This window comes from Herpailurus yagouaroundi, unplaced genomic scaffold (genome assembly GCF_014898765.1).
Source record: "Herpailurus yagouaroundi ecotype Mexico unplaced genomic scaffold, PumYag 165, whole genome shotgun sequence".
NCBI classification, from domain to species: domain Eukaryota; kingdom Metazoa; phylum Chordata; class Mammalia; order Carnivora; family Felidae; genus Herpailurus; species Herpailurus yagouaroundi.
The window spans coordinates 11,346,929-11,366,565 of NW_024412406.1; the positions used below are offsets into that span (position 1 = coordinate 11,346,929).

At 37.0% G+C, this 19,637-nt stretch overlaps 1 protein-coding gene across 13 annotated transcripts in view; it reads left to right on the forward strand.

Moving 5' to 3' along the window:
• Positions 1-19,637, forward strand: part of STAU2 (staufen double-stranded RNA binding protein 2) — a 313,378-nt gene that overhangs the window by 112,704 nt on the left and 181,037 nt on the right. For 12 of the 13 annotated variants that reach the window (XM_040487583.1, XM_040487582.1, XM_040487585.1 and 9 more), the window contains 4 exons: positions 3,278-3,437; positions 4,683-4,790; positions 6,958-7,170; positions 17,864-18,001. In XM_040487583.1, the coding sequence (XP_040343517.1) occupies positions 3,278-3,437; positions 4,683-4,790; positions 6,958-7,170; positions 17,864-18,001 (619 nt within the window). The remainder of the gene's footprint in view (positions 1-3,277; positions 3,438-4,682; positions 4,791-6,957; positions 7,171-17,863; positions 18,002-19,637) is intronic. The other variant, XM_040487587.1, reaches the window with a different exon arrangement.

Below are 19,637 nucleotides of genomic sequence, written 5' to 3' on the forward strand. Positions count from 1 at the left end.
CAGTACAGGAGTCAATTTCTGATTTCAGGTTGTCTGTTTTAAAGTTTTATAGTGGAACCAGTTAAAAATATCCATGAAATACTGTGTAGGTGGAAAACTGAATTTTGTGGTGTACACAATGAAGATAACCTGCATTTATTTTGTTAGTCTTTTAAGATCTATGCAGTAAGGGTATCTAAAACAATAGGAAAATGCACTTCAGGAATGCAGTGAGAGATTGTGTACCCCAGTATACTAGTTCTGTAATCGAAGAGCAAAACAGATTGTGGTTTTTGATGCTTCGTCTTAGCATATTAAGAGTATTTTACTGTAAGTGATCTTTTTCTTCCTTTAACTTTTTTTAAATTTGCCTGTTTAAAATGAGAACCTATGACATAATGAAAACACATTTAAAATACTTTATCTTAAAACAAAATAATAGAAAACTGTGGCCAAGAAAATTGACTTTAAGAATTGAAAACAGCAACCATTTCTTTTTTTCCTACTCTGGATTTCTCCACTGCAGTTGACAATATTGATTTCCCTGACATTGTGTCATAATTTCTTTCCTAACTCTGACCCCCTGTTAGTCTCCTTCACTGCCGTCTATGGTTTCCCCTGCCTTTTGATCACGGGCCTCAATCAGATCCCAGCCTTAGGCTCTCCTTTTCGGTTCCTTTACACTTACCCTTTCCAGGTGCTGACCTGCTCACATGGTTTCAGTTATTGTCTCCCAGAACTGCATCTTCAGGGCTGATGTCCCTTTCTGGTCCTTTACCTTCTGTAAGCCTTCGCTAATTAGTGCCATCTGCCTGCCGAATTCTTCTGTGACAGGCTCTGTGCAGTTTATCTCAGGCTGAATATAGAACGCCGCTCTTCAGATGTCCAGTAATCATCCCAAACGTAGTAGGACTTCAGTTGGACTTCTCTTTGCTTTGAAACAGACATTTTTCAGCACCGGACTGATTTTAACTTAATTTTTTTGACATCATGTTGTAAATCCACCACTCCCATCAAAATCAATCCTTTTACTTTTACTGAATTGCCCAATTCAGTGGTATTAGTTCTCAGTCATCATTTCACTTGGTCTATGAGTATAATTCGCCACAATTGCCCCCTCCCTCCTCCTAGATCTACTTTTTCCCATTTAACTTTCAGGAAGGACCCTGTGCTTGCCTGTTCTTCCTGTCACTCCTTCCCACAGAGTTCTCACTGTCCTGTGGCTTTAAATTCCATCCATATATTGATGACTTTCAAATTTTATCTTCACCTTGGACCTCTTTCCTAGAGTCCAGACTTAGAGTCCAGACTTGACTGTTCATTTGACATCTCCACTTAAGATGTCTAAGCAGGCTGAGTGATTTAATATCCCCCAACCAGAGCGGCTGATACACACCCCCGACAAACCTGTTCCTTCTCCAGTCTTTGCTGACTCAGTGTACAGGTCAGCTGTACTCTATCTTCCACTTGTTCAGCTCAGAAGCCCTGGGGTCATCCTTGACTCCACTTTGCTGACTCTATCTTCCACTTGTTCAGCTCAGAAGCCCTGGGGTCATCCTTGACTCCTCTTTCATATTCCATAACTAATCCTTTGGTAAACCTAGCCAGCTCTGCTTTTGAAATTTGTTCAGAATTGAACTGTTTCTCATTACTTGGACTGCTGCTACCCTAGTAGGTCCCTGTTGCTGTTCCCTTGTGTTACTGCAGTAGTCTCCTGATAGATCTCCTTGCTTCCGTCATCATCCCCTACTGTTCTCAGCATAATCGTTAGGTGATCCCTCCAAAATGCAAGTCACGTATGTTACTTCTCTTCCAAACCTTCTAGTGGCTGGCCATTTCACTCAGGGTAAAAGTTGGATCTTTACAATAACTTTTAGGTAAGGCACTAAGGAATCTGGCTACCTCTTTTCCTTTCTTAGCTTTCCTTTTCTCACTTCCTCAACTGTAGCCAGATAAGCGTCTTCTGAATTAATTGAACATACTTGGCACACTGCTGCCCCAGGACCTTTGCACTTGCTGTTTTCGCTGCATCACATGCACTGTTCCAGATATCTGGGTGTTGCCTCCCTCAGTTATTTTAGGTCTTTACACAATTGTCATATTCTCAATGAGACCCTCCTTGGCCACCCTAAAACCTACCTCCCGAACACTTCTGAACCTTTCCTTCTTTTTCTGTTTAACTTAGATCTCTAACATTTTAGATACTCTGCATATTACTTTAGTTACTATCTGTCTTACCCAGTACAATGTGTTTTTGTTCATTGTCATACTCCCTTGTCAAATAGAATGTCCTCCACAAATAATTGTTGAATTAGTGTATTTTATTGCATATCCTCTTAATTTTTTCTTCTTAATTTCTTCTAGGTTTGTTCTTTCCTCACTCAGCCCTTTTATCGCCTCATATCTTCATCACTGGTGCTATCTAGTTGTGACTCCTTACTTCAGTTTTGTTAAACGCGAACCTGCTAAAATTTCTCTCTTTAAATACGTTTTATTATTACACTGCTTATCTGCTTAAGTATTAGCTTACCTCCCCATTCTTTCTTATGTTCAATCTGATCTTACTACTTGGCAAAGTACTCACTCCTTTGGAATGGAGCTGTAGCTCTATCTCTCTGCCCCTCCCATGTCTAGTCATAACTCTTCTACTGAAGGCACAGAAATCTGCGTCCTGTCCCCTGAATGGGCTTGCTTGTCTCCTGCCTCTGTTGCGAGTCTCCTCCTTCAGCACAGACCATTTGGCTTGTTTCTGTCAAAATCTGACTGAAAACTGGGGCGCCTGGGTGGCTCAGTCGGTTAGGCATCCGACTTCAGCTCAGGTCATGATCTCATGGTCCATGAGTTCAAGCCCCGTGTCGGGCTCTGTGCTGACAGCTCAGGGCCTGGAGCCTGCTTTGGATTCTGTGTTTCCCTCTCTCTCTTCCCCTCCCCCACTCATGCTCTGTCTGTCTGTCTCTCTCTCTCTCCCTAAAAAATAAATAAACATTAAAAAAAAATCTGACTGAAAACTTCTTACTAGAAGTCTTCTGTGATATAATTGAATAAATTTTACTATATTAGTTTATGTTTCACATTGTTTTCTCTAATATGTTTTTCATGGAGATAGATACCTATAGATATATTGACACATATTTTATCTTTTATAAATACATTTGTGACGTTAAAACTTTACTGGGGTTAATAAGAGGGTATATAGTACATTATATGGTTGGTATCAGTTTCAAGAAAACAAATCTTATTGATGATTATAGAATGATTTTATTGAACAAACATTAATATTTTTATTTTCTTATTTTAGGTATCATTGCCCAATGCCCAAGATCTTTTATGTTCAGCTGACTGTAGGAAACAATGAATTTTTTGGGGAAGGAAAGACTCGACAAGCTGCTAGACACAATGCTGCAATGAAAGCCCTTCAAGCACTGCAGAATGAGCCTATTCCAGAAAAATCACCTCAGGTATGTTACTGCTACATGTGACTGTCTCTTCCTTATCGTTCCCTGGTGAGATTATTAACAAGACAAACAAATGCATTTTTATAAATAAAATAAATCATCTCCTCTGATAGGAAAGAATATTAGCAGGTGGCCTGCTACGATCTGCCTCTCAGATTACGTGCCTCCTGCACTAAGCTCATGTATTCCTGCTAGGATGACCTTACCTTGGAGAACTTTGGTTCACCCACAGAGTTCACTTCTGAGGCAACACAGGATTTAAGGATATGAACAAGGATGGGAAAAAGCATTCATTTACCTTAGATTTAATGCTATGTTTACTGAGTATGGAATACACTGTGTTAATCTAGAGTCAAGGAATTTAAAGTGGAAGAGATTAGTGTGGATTTTTTTCAGTCCCACTTTATTTTACAGACCAGGATATTGAGGCTGATCCTGAGTAATTTCACCCATTCCATGGCTTTGGCGACTCTCTCTGTTGATTTCAAAATAGTATCTCCAGCCCAGACATGTCTTATAAGATACCTTGTTATTGAGCTATCCACTTAGTTATTGCAAACTGTACTGTTCAACCCCTGCAGATGCCCTGCTATCAAACCTCTTGTCCTTCCCCTTTGAGATTCATCTTAGTTAATGGCCGACGTAGGTGTTTTTCTCCTTGTACACTTTCATTATGACTCTAACCTCTGTGCTTATCTGTTTTTACACCACATCGTAAGTTTCTCAATAGCAGGGATACTGTTTCTTGATCTTTTTATCTCTGAGACTTACCCTGTGTTCAGCATATATGAAGCCCTCCAGAAGTATGAATAACTAAATTGGTGCCAGAACCGAAGAGCTCCAAAATCCTGGTTTACATCCTGTACTCCTTCTACAATTCAGTGTTTACAGAAAATTAAATAGCATTAGAATATTGGGGATATTCTAATGGGTGGGGGATACAGATCTCTAAAGAAAAGTGAGTCTGGGGACATAGTATAAACTCAAATTTGTATATGGTTGAGTAAAATTTTTCCACACTCAACATTTATTCTTCCACTTTGAGGGGGGGAAAAACCCTAAAAATTAAATTACAAAAAGCCTCACAACAAAGCCTACAACTACTCTTGTTACATAGGAATCCACAAGATACAGTCTCTGGTTTCTTTTTTCTTATTGTATTTCAGATAGGCCCTCTTTATTGTAGAATATATGTAACAGTTTGCTACAAAGCGGGTTTTCATTGCCATCCTGTATTTTGTGATTTAGAATGGTGAATCCGGAAAAGAAATGGATGATGACAAAGATGCAAACAAATCTGAGATCAGCTTAGTGTTTGAAATTGCTCTGAAGCGAAATATGCCCGTCAGTTTTGAGGTAAGTGCTCAGTAGAGATCTTTCATGTCTCTCCCCCTGCTCCTCACTTTTTAAAATAAACGAACAAATAAATTAGCTGGCATACTAATCTCCTGAAAGAGTTCAGGTGCTTTCTTATGCTCTCACTGTCTATCATGAAATCATATAGGCCCTGGAGAAAGTAGAATATACTTTCTATACTTACTATATACTTACTATAATATACTTACTAGAATATCATGGATTCCTGCAGATCTCTTTGGCTTTGCTGTATTAAACTTTTTGTATGTACATATATAAATATACTTATATTTTTGTATATATATATGTAAGCATATATATGTGTATATATACATATACACATATATATATATAATTTGTAGATTTGTAGTATGCTATAGGGTTTAGTGTTTTCGGTAGGATCAAATTGAAAGCATTCAAGTTAATGTTTTGTGACACGTATATATGGATATCTAAATTCTTCTAAATTTGTGGAACCAAAATAGGTTTAAATTTAACTTTTACCAATAAGTCACAAACAAGTAATTAGCAGCTCTCTACGTTACCTCCAGATAAACATGTCACAAAATATTTATAAAAATCATGTGACATATAAAAGGGAAAAATTTTTAAATCATTGTAATACCTTCTTTATTGAGGGGTCATTAATTTTGTAACTCAAATATCTAGAAAATAGACAAAACCCAGGAAATAAGCTAAAACAGTTGTAGAGTTTCCTCCTTCAAAGTGTGTGGAGTTCACCTACTAGAAAGGTCCCACATTTTATTCACTGTCAAGATCAACTGACCTCGGCTGAGAACCTGTCTTTTTAGACACAATCACAATAAAGTTGGGTTATATGATTTCTTAGTCTCTAGCAGATTAAAAGCAGAATGAGGAAGGCAGGAATAGAATGTACTTGACGGCCTGTTGGTCCTAGCAAGAAATGATAGGGAAAATGTACTATCAAAAGTAATTACATATACTCAAAAATTGTTGGAGCATGGGCCTTTTAAAGGCTACAATGAATAGGAATCGTTTTATAAGTCTTAGAATTCCTTGAAAGCATCAATACATTATAGTATAGAATATTTGGTGTTCATAATGATCTAATGTGAACAATAAAAAGGTCAAATATTTAGTATTCTGTTAAGTTGGTAAAATGTGTACTTTTTTTTCTAATTGAGGAGGGTGCCCATCAAAGTTATTAAAATAAACAGTTTTAGTGTTTCAACTAGTAAGGTTAAATTACATGGATAGTATGCTTCTCATAAGTTTCTTAACCCCAGTAATGTTGGATTATTGAGATACTGTGTTGTTTTCCTTTTCCTAATTGGTATTATTAGAAGACAAAATTTTAATGTAAAGTCACATGGTAAACTATTTAACTAAATAGGGTTTCTTTTATGAAAGGTCCGAATTTTGAAGGAGACTAAAGTTTTTAGCATTTGGGTTTTGGAGAGCACCTTTCCTCCAAAAACTGGAGTATTTTAAAGAGCACATTAATACAGGGTTTAGGAATGCTCATTCATAGCTGGCAGATCCATAATCCATTACTCTAGAAACATAGGTATTTTTTATGGTATGTCTACTTACCTTTTTAAGATCATGTCACAGAGAGTAAACATTCTTTCTATAAAACAGCCTTTGAGGTCTCCATCAAAAATAGGTTATTTTCACCCAAAAGTTATTTTTGAGAGGCTTCCGCTTGTAGGATGCTTTATGGGCTAGAGAACTCCAGTAAGAAATAGTCCTTGGACTTCAGTAACTTATTCTTACAGAGGAGAAATTAGATATTTACACAGTTATATACAAACTATTATTCTGGATGATCTGTGTAGCTAATCCAATATGGTATGATTTATGTTCTTAATTTTCTGTTCCATAAGAAACTGGGTCACCATAATTAGAATTGCCTATTTTAAGCTAGTAAAATACAAATTTTGAGTGTGAATTGAATGTATTTATTTAGATTTTTGTTCTTTCAACTTCATTTTATTAAGCAGCATAAGTATCAAAAAATGAATGGTCCCTATATAATGTTTATATAACTTTATTAAAGAAATCTATAATTTTGGCATAATTTTTTGTGATTTCAATTTTGATTATGATACGAGTATTTAAAAGATGCATGAGATGATAACACTACTTAAGAGCCTATATTCAATAGTTTACTTATATTTAATAGGTTATTAAAGAAAGTGGACCACCACATATGAAAAGCTTTGTTACTAGGGTGTCAGTAGGAGAGTTCTCCGCGGAAGGAGAGGGAAATAGCAAAAAACTCTCCAAGAAGCGTGCTGCAACCACCGTCCTACAGGAGCTTAAGAAACTCCCGCCTCTTCCTGTGGTTGAAAAGCCAAAATTATTTTTTAAAAAACGCCCTAAAACAATAGTAAAGGTAAGTGTGTGCTTGTGAACATTAGTCAGGTTTACTATATAAATACTATGGTAACTATAGATAAAAATTTTTCCGTAGGACAGGCACCTAAATGTATGGATTATATACAATCCCAGAGTTACCGGTGGTCCTGGACTATAAATTAATAACATTCTATTTTGTTTTAAAATTCTTTTTACTGTTCATTCTTTTATTTTGAGAGTGCGAGAGAGTGCATATGTGATCAGAGTGCGGGGGGGGGGGGGGGGGAAAGGGAGAGAGAGAGAGAGAGAGAGAGAGAGAGAGAGAGAATACCAAGCAGGCTCCACACCATCACCGTCGAGCCTGATGTGGGGCTTGAACTCACCAACTGTTAGATCACAACCTGAGCCAAAATCAAGAGTCATATGCTTAACGACTGAGCCACCCAGCACCCTTGTTTTGCTTTTAGACACTTATATACCTGTGTTTGTTCATCAAAAAACAGTACCTTCCATATTTCTAGTTTTTATGGTTTAAAAAAATACTTTCTCATTCATGGTCACCATGTGATTCTCATCAGGACTGTGTAAGGTAGATGACGTTACCCCTCCTTTTACAGTAAGGTTTCATGAAACATGCGTGCTCAAAGAATTTGCTCGCTTTTATTCACCTCACGTGTGGGACAACTTGAAGGACTCTGTTTTCCAACCCAACGTTCTTTCTGCACACAACACTGTAATGTAGTAACTTGTTGGGCTCTCATGAAATGATGATGGGTTACAGAGTAATAATCATATGAGTCATACTAATGCTGGTGACGGTGGCAGCAGCTGGTAGGTATAAAGCACCGTGTGTGGCCAGCTTTGTCCCAGCACTTCGTGTGCTTTATCACATTTGATGCTCGCGGTAGCCCTGCGAGGTAGACGGTACTATTTTATTTATGTACTTTCAGGCATGTAGAGCTTGGCCAAAGAAGAAAACAGAGCACACACTTTTGCAAGATGCTGTGACTCTTTCTTTTACTGGAGCAGGTTTTTCTGTTTACGTTAACAACAACAACCCAAAAAGGAATGAGCTGAGTCGGCACTGAGTTCAGGACACTGCCCATGAGTGCGCACTGTGTATGGGATGAACGAGCTAGCCTTCTGTGTACAGAGAGAGCCTTCAGTTGCCAGCATGTCACTTGCCAGCTCAGTGTCACTTCTCTAGCAGACTTTGGGTAGCTATACGAATCAAGGGTTACAAAAACACGGGTTTGAACCACATGGGTCCATTTATATGCAAATTTTTCTGTAAATACAGTATTATAATTGTATTTTTTCCTTATAATTTTCTTTTTCTTTTTTTCCTTATGATTTTCTTTTTCTTTTTTTTTTTTAAACAGAGCTTTTTTTTTTTAATTTTTTTTTTTAACGTTTATTTATTTTTGACACAGGGAGAGACAGAGCATGAACAGGGGAGGGCCAGAGAGAGGGAGACACAGAATCCGAAGCAGGCTCCAGTCTCTGAGCTGTCAGCACAGAGCCCAACGCGGGGCTCGAGCTCACGGATCGCGAGATCGTGACCTGAGCCGAAGTCGGCCGCCTAACCGACTGAGCCACCAGGCGCCCCCCCCCTTATGATTTTCTTAATAACATTTCCTTTTTTAGTGTAAGAATATACTATATAATACATAAAACATACAAAATATGTGTTCATTCACTGTTTCTGTTATTAGTAAGGCTTCTGCTCAGTCGTTGGCTAGTTAGTAGTTAAGTAGTTAACCATTACCAGTTAAGTCTTGGGGGAATCAAAACACAAAAACAAAGTTATACACAGATTTTTGACTGAGTGGGGCGTTGCCCCCCCCTCCCCACACCTTGTTCAGGGATCAACTGTACGTTTTATCTGTGACGAACCTCTTTTGTTTAGATTGTACTATGGTTCAACTGGTATTTTTATAGGTTTTCTGCATTTTGTAGCTTTGCTTTATTTAAAAGTATATGCATACATATTCACATAAGTAAGTAACTACATAAACATGTGTTCTTAATGAATACTATCATTATGACAAGGTGTAGGTTATGTATTCCTTGAAATAGCATTCTACATGGTATGTAAAGTAGACTAAAAATAAATGGCAAATAGATACACCTATGAGTTCTAGTGGTTCTGAGGGCTGGCTTTCAGTCATATGCTCTAACCACATGGTTAGGGTGTAGGATAATGGTTGTTTATTTTTTTTGTTTTGTTTTGTTTTTTTTTAGCATTTAAGTGGGTTTTTGATTGAAATACATTTGACATATAACATTGTGTAAATTTAAGGTGCACAACCTGTTGATTTGATATATTTATATATTATAATTGTCATTGTAGGGATAATTAGCCCTTATATCATACCACATAATTATCATTTCTTTTTAGGAGTTGGAATAATTAAGATCTAGTCTGTTAGCAAGTCTGATCATTCTAATCCAACATTGTTGTCTTTTTCACTCTACTGTACATTAGGTCTGCAGAACTTAGTTACTACTTGTTGCAAATTTGCACCCTTAAACAACATCTCTCCTATCCCCCTACTTCCCAGACCCTGTAACCACCATTTTGCTCTCTGTTTTTATGAGTTTGGCTTTTTTAGACTCCACGTATAAGTGAGACATAGAGTATTTAGGATAATGGTTTTAAGAACAGAACGTTTGGATTCAGTTTTGAGTGTGAATCCCTGTGACCTGAGCAAGTAACCTAACTTTTCTAATCTTACATTTTGTTTTTTATAAAGTAGGAATAATAATTGAACTAGTTTCATGGGATTGTTATGTGTTAACTGAGATAATACACAGAATGTATTAGTAATTATTATTAAGTATTTATTAACAATACAAATAAAAAGTGCTCAATAAAGATTATTGTTATTCTATACCTGTCTATTCACATTTTAGATGTATGTGAATATATCTATGGTCTGTTTTCTGAAATATTTTTTAAGCATTTTTATCATTGGGGTGCCTGGGTGGCTCAGTCTGTTGAGCGTCTGACTTCAGCTCAGGTCATGATCTCACAGCTCATGAGTTCGAGCCCCATGTCAGGCTCTGTGCTGACAGTTCAGAGCCTGGAATCTGCTTTGGATTCTGTGTGTCTTTCTCTGCCCCTAACCCACTTGCATTCTGTCGCTGTCTGTCTCAAAAATAAATAGACATTAAAAAAAAATTTTTTAAAAGAATTTTTATTATTGAGGTATAGTAGAAATACAGTGACATACTTGTGTCTGGAGTACAATATGTTGACTCAGCAGTTCTACACATTACTGAGAGCTCACCACGTTAAGTGTAGTTGCTATCTGTCACCATTTGTTATTATAATATTATTGGCTGTATTCTCTATGCTGTACTTTTTATCCCTGTGATTTATTTATTTTGTAATTAGAAGTTTGTACCTTTTAATCCCATTCACCTATTTCACTCATCCCCCTCCCCCCTGCCAACCACCAGTTTGTTCTATGTATTAGTGAGTCTGTTTGTATTTTTTTCTCTTAAATCTTTTTATGTATAAAATCTATAGCTCTTCTACGATGGAAGAACAGTGCTCTACATCAGAATGGTAGTACAAAACTGGTCACAATAATTTCCATCGAATTTATTAAACTAAATCTAATCTTAATAAGTTGTGAATAATGAGCCATTAGGCTAGAAAAGATCTATACTTTTTTTTTTAATGTTTATTTATTTTTTGGGAGAGAGACAGACAGAGCGTGAGCTGGGGAGGGGCAGAGAGAGAGAGGGAGACACAGAATCTGAAGTAGGCTCCAGGCTCTGAGCTGTCAGCACAGAGCCCGATGCGGGGCTCGAACTCACAGACCACAAGATCATGACCTAAGCCGAAGTCGGACACTCAACCGACTGAGCCACCCAGGCGCCCCAGATCTATACATTTTTATATAGGATATAAATATAACCCTATTGTTTTTAACGATAGCCATTAAAAGCAAGATTGTTGTTTAATTAAGTCTTTTTTTTTTTTAAATTTTTTTTTTCAACGTTTATTTATTTTTGGGACAGAGAGAGACAGAGCATGAACGGGGGAGGGGCAGAGAGAGAGGGAGACACAGAATTGGAAACAGGCTCCAGGCTCTGAGCCATCAGCCCAGAGCCTGACACGGGGCTCAAACTCACGGACTGCGAGATCGTGACCTGGCTGAAGTTGGACGCTTAACCGACTGCGCCACCCAGGCGCCCCAAGATTGTTGTTTAAATGTTATTCCCCAGAGTGGAGAGCAACATTTTAAATTCTCAGAATTATTTGCTGCTACTTCTAGTATATAAGTATATTATTCCAGAACTTTTCTTCCTATCCACCATTCAGATCTCAGCGTACACTTGACTTCTTCAGGGAAGGCTTCTGTGTTCTCCTCCATTCCCAGAGTAGGTTAGCCCCCTACATTTTTCTTCACATACATCACACTTGTAATTACTTGTACCATGTCTGTCTTACGTTAAAATAAAGCCTATAGACATCTTCTGGAATGTAAGGTTATTTTAAGAAAACAGCATACATACAGTGAGTTGGAATCTAGATAATTTTAAGTATAATCACACCTTATGGTGGGCCAATAAATGGGTCAGGTTGGAATAGTATCTTGGTTTTCAGCATTTTCCTCCCTTCCTCATATGTCTTATACATGTAGACTCTATAGTTCCTTATTATGCAGTAGAAATAGAGAATAAACTGTTGATGATTTACTTTAATTTTATTTAAAATAATAAAACATCACATTTTATTTAATTTTCTTAATCATGCTGTGGTGTAGCTTTTATCCCATTTTACCGATGAGGTCCTTGATGTTTAAGAAACGTACCCAAGATCATGTAACAGTCGGGTTCCAGGTCCAGTCCTGTCTGTTTCCAGTGCCCATCTGAAACTGGTTGATTGTGAACTCCTCTTGGATTTTAAGAGTAACGCTACACAGTTACCTTATTACAATGTTAGATTGTTTTAATTATGTCTTTGGGTCTATATTTTATTTTTTAATGCAGTTCTCCTCTATAAGATGAGAATTTAGAGAAGTGTTTCTGACGTTGGAGGTAAAATTTTCTGGATACAACTATTACAAGACTGTCTATACTAGTTCGTGGAAAGAGAACATAAGACTTGATACCCAAGGAATAAGTTAATTGTCCGAGATGCTAGTAGTTAATTTCAATCAAGGGAAGAAACCAGCCATTCTTAATGTTCTCAGACTCCATTATTATCTAATTGGATTTATGCATCTGGTTTTTTGTCATTGGAATCTGTATCAACAGTGTTTTGGAACTTAAAAACATTTTTATAAAAGAGGCAAATTAAATAAGAGTAAAGGCAGCGTACCATTGGAAGTACATATTTATTTGAGTGTCTTCAGGAACTGGGCATACTTCTAGTGCTAGACTCAAAAACTTCCCTTTACCTTTTTGTTGATATCCCACTCTTAGACTTATAACTTATTGTCTGTATCTGTCTGTTCTTATCAATCCTTTACTTCGTTTATAATTCATTAGTTTTCATTTTTGCTATTAAGTATGGGTAGAAACCAGAATTTTATCAAAAGCTAAAATCTTCCCTTTCTCTCCTCTTCTTCCATCTAACTATTGCAGTAACTGAAGTTCTCAGTCTTTTTCTTCTTCTCTTACTGCACCTAGGCTTCTCTTCATACTTCTAGGGTTTCAATTCAGTCTCTGTATAGAGGATTTTCAGATACTCTTTTGTGCTATATGCTGCCTGTTGGACATCTTCACTTCTTATTTATTTCACAGGCACATCAAACTCATCATAAACTCCTTCTCCTCCAGCATTCCTTGTCACAGTGCCTGGCATCACCATCCCACTGCTGCTGAAACAGAAACCTGGGAGTCATTTTTAACTTTTCTCTTAACCATTATATCCAGTCAATCATCAAATCCTATTGCATCTATCACTTAAGTATTTCTTAAGTTGGTTCATTTATTTCCATCTCTTTGCCATCTTTATTTGGTTCGGCTCAAAATCATCTCTTGCCTGAACTGCTATAGCAGGTTTTTAATTGGCCTTCCTGTAAGTACTTTTGACATCCTGTCAACTGATCTTCTAAAAAGCGTTATCTTTCAGAGACACCAGTCAGATCATGTCATGCCTCTGCTTGAAATCTTTTAGTAATTTCCCATTGCTCTTTGGGTACAGTCCAAAATCCTAAATATACTCTAAAAGACCCTGCAGGATCCGACCTGCAGCAGCAAACTAGGTGTGATGGAGAACCAGGAAGAGCTCCGACTATATACAAGTTTAGTGTGACACACACAGCCTGCAACATAGTGATTACCCTTGCCTCTGATACTTATTTTAGAGTAAATTTTCACAGGTGGAAACAGAGTTCTGCCCATGTGATAAATATACAGCTTCATTTCTAGGAGTAATATACGAAGAAAGTTCATATGCACACAGAATATTTGATTTGCAAAGATTGTTTTTTTTTGTTTTTAAACCTTTTTTTAGAAGGCACTAAAACAGCTATATGTAAGTTTAAAAAAATTTTTTTTAAAGCTTTATTCATAAACATTTCCCATACAACGTTAAAAATAGAATACCTTCTAAATGGCTTATACAGTATTCGTATGTAAGTTAAAAAGCCTATTAGGTTAAATGAAAACTTACTGCCCAACTTGCATCTAGAACATTTCTCAATGAGATTGAAGCTGTGTAGGCCCCTCCTCTGTTACGTCCAGATACCACCTCACATAGTTAATCACAATATTAGTTTTATATTTAATGTTTCCTGACCTTATAATTTTATTGCATGTTTGTTTTTTTCTGAAAAAAATTGCATTTGGTTAGCTAACTTTTAAAACAGCTTTGTTGAAGTATAATTGTACATATTTAAAACATGCTATTTGGTATGTTTTGATATATGTGTACACCTGTGAAACCATGACCATAATCAAGATAATGAATCTATCCATTGCTCCCAAAAGTTTCCTTGTGCCCCTTTGTAATCCCTCCACCCTCCATTCCCAAGCAACTACCTTCTTTTTGGCTGGCTTCTTTTACTTAGCATAATCATTTTGAGATTCGTCCATGTTGTTGCATGTTAACAGTTATTGATTCTGTTGGTTTTTTTTTAATTAAAAAAGCTTTTTTAAATGTTTATTTTTGAGAGAGAGAGAACGTGTGTGTGCATGCAAAGAAGGGGCAGAGAGATAGGGAGACAGCTTCTGAAGCAGGCCCTGCACGGTCAGTGCAATGCGCTGTGCAGGGCTTGAACCCATGAACCACGAGATCATGACCCGAAGTTGGAAGCTCAACCAACTGAACCACCCAGGCACCTCTGATTCTGTTTTAATGCTAAGTAGTATTCTGTTGTATGGTTATACCACCCTTTGTTTATCCATTCACCCTGTGGTGGATATTTGGGATGTTTCTCATTTTGGGCTATAAATAGAGCTGTTGTGAACACGTGTGTATGTCTTATGGGCGTAAGTTTTCCTTTTCTTAAAAAAAATTTTTTTTTTTTTAGCATTTATTATTGAGAGAGAGAGAGAGAGAGAGAGAGCGAGCGCGCACGAGCGAGTGAGTGTAAGCATGGGAGGGGCAGAGAGAGGGGGAGACACAGAATCCGAAGCAGGCTCCAGGCTCTGAGCAAGCTGTCAGCACAGAGCCTGACGTGGGGCTTGAACTCATGAACTGCGAGATCATGACCTGAGCTGAAGTCGGACACTCAACCAACTGAGCCACCCAGGTGCCCCATAAGTTTTCCTTTTCTTTTTTGGGTAAATGCTTGGGAGTGAATGGCATGGTCATTTAGTAAGCATATACTCAACCTTTAAGAGACTGTCAATTGTTTTTTAAAATGAGTATACCATTTTACATTCTTAGCAGCCATCATTTTAGTTGCTGCACATCCTTTCTAATACATAGTATAGTCTTGAATTTCAATTGTACAAATGCATGTGTATTGATACTTCATTGTGGTTTTAATTCACATTACTCCAGTGGCTAATGATATTGAGCATTGTTTATGTGTTTGGTAGCACATGAGGTTGGATGAGGTGTTGTTCAAATCTTTTGACCACTTCAAACATTAAGTAATAACTTAAATAACAATAAAAATAATAAAATGTAAATAATAATAAGTTTATTATTGAATTTTGAGAGGTCTTCATACATTCTAGATACAAGTTCTTTTTTTTTTTCTTCAGTGAGAATTCTTAATGTTTTTATTGAATCATAAATGAAATGCAGTATCCCTTTAGTTTCAGGGGTACATCATAGTGATTGAATATTTTTAGACATTATGAAATGACACCATCTGTCACCATACAAAGTTGTTACAATAGCATTGACTATATTCCCTGTGCTGTACATTATGTCCCTATGACTTACTTATTTTATAACTGGAAGTCTTTACCTCTTAATTCCTTTCACCTATTTCACTCCCCTCCACATACAAATGCTTTATCAGATATATGGTTTGCAGATATTTTCTCTAAAGCCTGTGACTTAACCTTTTCAAAGAACAGAAATTATTAATTTTGAAGAAGTCTAATTTATTATTTTTTATGGGTTATGATTTCAGTGTTGTATCTAAGAAATTGTCACCTAACCAAGTCACAAAAATTTCCCCTGTGTTTCTTCTGGAAATTTTATAGTTTAGATATTACATTTAAGTTTGTGAACCATTTGAGTTAATGATAATGAGGTACGGATTTAAGTTTGTGGTTTTTTTGGTTTTTTGTGTGTGGTTTTTTTTGCATATGAATATTCAGTTGTTGCAGGACCAGTGGTTGAAAAGACTACCCTTTCCCATTGAATTGCTTTTCTACCTTTGTCAAAAATCTGTTAACCATATATATGTATGGGTCTATTTCTGGATGCTGCTGTGTTTGCTGGTCTCTGTCTCTTTATGCCAATACTACACATACTGTCTTGATCACCATAGCTTTATAATAAATCTTGAAATCAGATAGTCTGAATCCTCCAACTTTCTTCTTCTTTTCAAAGTTGTTTTGGTTATCTGTCCTTTGTGTTTCCACATGAATTTTAGCATTAGTTTATTAAGGATTACAAGAAGTATGGTAGGATTTTGATTGGGATTGCAATGAATTGATAGATCAGTTTGAAGAGACTTGACATTTTAAGAATATTAAGTCTTCTGATCCATGAACATATGTCTGTTCATTTATTGAGATCCTGGTTAATTTCAGCAGTGTTTTGTCGTTTCAGTGGGTTTTACATGAATTATATCATACTGTATTCTTCTGTGCTTGCTTTTTTTGTCTTCTTTAAAATTTTTTTCTGAATTTCATTCATTGTGAGGCATGCAGCTGTCCTTAATTCATTTTCATTGCTATATGCCACTCCACTGTATTAACATGAGATAATTTATTATTTTATTGATAAATGCTTAGGCTATTTCCAGTTTTTTGCTATTTCAAATAATGCAGCTATGGATATTCCTGTATATATGAGCTAGCACATATGGGAAACCATTTTCTAAGGGTATTTATATGTCTATGAAGAGGCTACTGGTTTTTAGCTTTACTAGACATTGCCAGATTCTTTTCCAATTTATATTATCAGCAGTGTATAAGGATTTTTTAAAAGTTTATTTATTTTGAGAGAGAGACAGAGTGGTGGAGGAACAGAGAGAGAGAGAATTGCAAGTAGGTTTCATGTTATCAGTGCAGAGCCTGATTCAGGGCACAAATGCACAAACCGTGAGATCATGACCTGAGCTGAAACCAAGAGTCAGATGCTTAACCAACTGAGCCACCCAGGTGCCCCTAAGATTTTTTTTTTTTTTAAGTTTATTCATTTACTTTTTCAGTAATCTCTATACCCAATGTGAGGCTTGAACTCACAACCCTGAGATCAGGATTCACTCTTCTGACTGAGCCAGCCAGGCAATCCAGCAGTGTATAAGTTTTTGTTACTCCCTATCCTCACCAATCAGGGCTGTCAGACTCTTAATTTTTGCCAAATAGATGAGTGTGAAATAGTATCTGACTGTGGTTTTAACATGCATTTTCTGAGTCTTTTTTTTTTTTTTTTTTTGAGAGAGAGCGAGGGCAAGAGCGCATGTGTGTGCAGAATGGGAATGGGGCAAAGGGAAAGGGAGAATCTCAAAACAGGCTCCACACAGCCTGACACATGGCTCAATCTCATGACCCTGCGATCATGACCTGAGCCGAGATTGAGAGTTGGATACTTAACCAACTGAACCACCCAGGCACCCCCACTTTCTGAGTCATAATGAGGTTGATTATCCTTTCATATGTTTTTCTTCTGTTAAATATCTATTCATCTCCTTTGCCCATTTTTCTTTTATATTGTCTTAATACTTTTTAGGAGTTTTAAACAATATATTTCAGATGCTGGATACATCTTTTTTTTTTTAGTTATATATATTGCAAATGTCTCTGCCCAGCTCATGGTTTATCTTCTTACTTTCTTTTTGGTGTTTTTTGACGAACAGAAGTTGTGAAGCAACTCTAATATATTAAAGAGTTTAAAAGCAGCCTTAGCCCAAGTTATCAATAATGCCTTTGAGCCCTAAATCCCATAGAAGTCTTAGTTTCAGATCCATTCTATGATTTACCTTTATAAATCTTCATAAATGACTCTCCAGTTGCATTATCTTCTCTAGTCATGGTTTTGGGGTACAGAGATGAGGGGAGAACCATTGTTTCTTAAAGGATCTGATAATAGGTTTTGCAAGCATATTTTGAAATTTTCTCAAATTATTTTTTAGGCTGGACCAGAGTATGGTCAAGGAATGAACCCCATTAGCCGCCTGGCTCAAATTCAACAGGCCAAAAAGGAGAAGGAGCCAGATTATGTTTTGCTTTCAGAAAGAGGAATGCCTCGGCGTCGGGAATTTGTGATGCAGGTACTTCTAACTTCTGTATTAGAAAACAATTTTGTAACTACTGAAAAAAATTAGAAACCCCCAGGTTGGAATAAAGATGTGGGGGCAAGGCAAACTAGGAACTAATAACATTCATTCCTTCCAGGCCCACCTGCTGCTTGGCTGAAACATTCAAGTGTCAGGGACATGTTAGAGTAGACCATCTGGGTTTTTGAAGGGACTGTGAGTTCACACAGGTTATTTACCACAGAGTGTATAATTCAGAATGCCTATCTCTAACTTAGGTTACGCTTTGCAGTCAGGGGCTGTTAACTACTGGGGGTAGGATGCGGATGGAATTAGAAACATAATTTAGAAAATAGATCTAGAAGATGGAACAGGGCCAAGAGCATGAGCTTTTGGGTTATCAGGAAAATTAGGAAAAGAAAGCTAGCTGGTGAGGAATGAGGGACTCAGAATTGCTGAGAGATTTAGGCATTTAGAGATTTAGAGATTTCGGATTGAGGCACAATGCCTAATATGTCCTCCTTTTATTTATTTACTTAAAAAAGTTTTTTTTAATATTCTTATTTTTGAGAGAGAGCACAAGTGCTTGAGCTCAAGTTGGGGAGGGGCAGGGAGAGGAAGACAGAGGATCCAAAGCAGGCTCCTCGCTGTGAACGTGGAGCCCTGTAGCAGGGCTCGAACTCATGAACTGTGAGATATGACCTGAGCTGAAATCAAGAATTGATTGCTTAACTGACTGAGCCACCCAGGCGCCCCCCTCCTTTTAAAATTCTACCAATTCATCTTCATTTGCCAACTCAAGCCCCAGTAGTGAAGAAACCTTTAATTCTTATTATGCAATTTTCAAACATACCCAAAGGTGGATATACTTAATAGTTTACTACAAATAATAATACAATGGAATACGAATGGCATATGAGGAATATGCCCAGCATCCAAACCCAACAATTAAGATTTTTGCCACACTTACTTCAGCTATCAATTTTTCTTTCCTCCTTCCCTCTCTTTCTTCTTTTCTTGAAGTATTTGAAAGCTAATATCTAGCCACCTATCATTTTAACCTGTGTACTTAGTGTATATCCCTAAAAAATATGGAAGTTTTTCTTTTGTGTTTTTACATTAGGCATGATTCATACTGATTAGAATCATCTAATACTCAGTCTATATTGAAATTCTGCTTACTGTACCTAAACTGTTTTTATTATAATTGGCTTGTCAAAGCAACTTTCTCCAATTAGACTCATAGATCTCATTTTTAATTAATCCAGTTAAAACCAACAGATATTTGTTAAGTGTTGACCATGTGGCAGACATTTTGGCACTAATACATAGTATCTCATAATTGATTAACTTCTCATGCATATTTAAATTTTACCTTCTTTCCCAATTTATAATCTCCACGTTTCTTTTTTTTTTTTTTAATTTTTTTTTCAACGTTTATTTATTTTTGGGACAGAGAGAGACAGAGCATGAACGGGGGAGGGGCAGAGAGAGAGGGAGACACAGAATCGGAAACAGGCTCCAGGCTCTGAGCCATCAGCCCAGAGCCTGACGCGGGGCTCGAACTCCCGGACCGCGAGATCGTGACCTGGCTGAAGTCGGATGCTTAACCGACTGCGCCACCCAGGCGCCCCTAATCTCCACGTTTCTT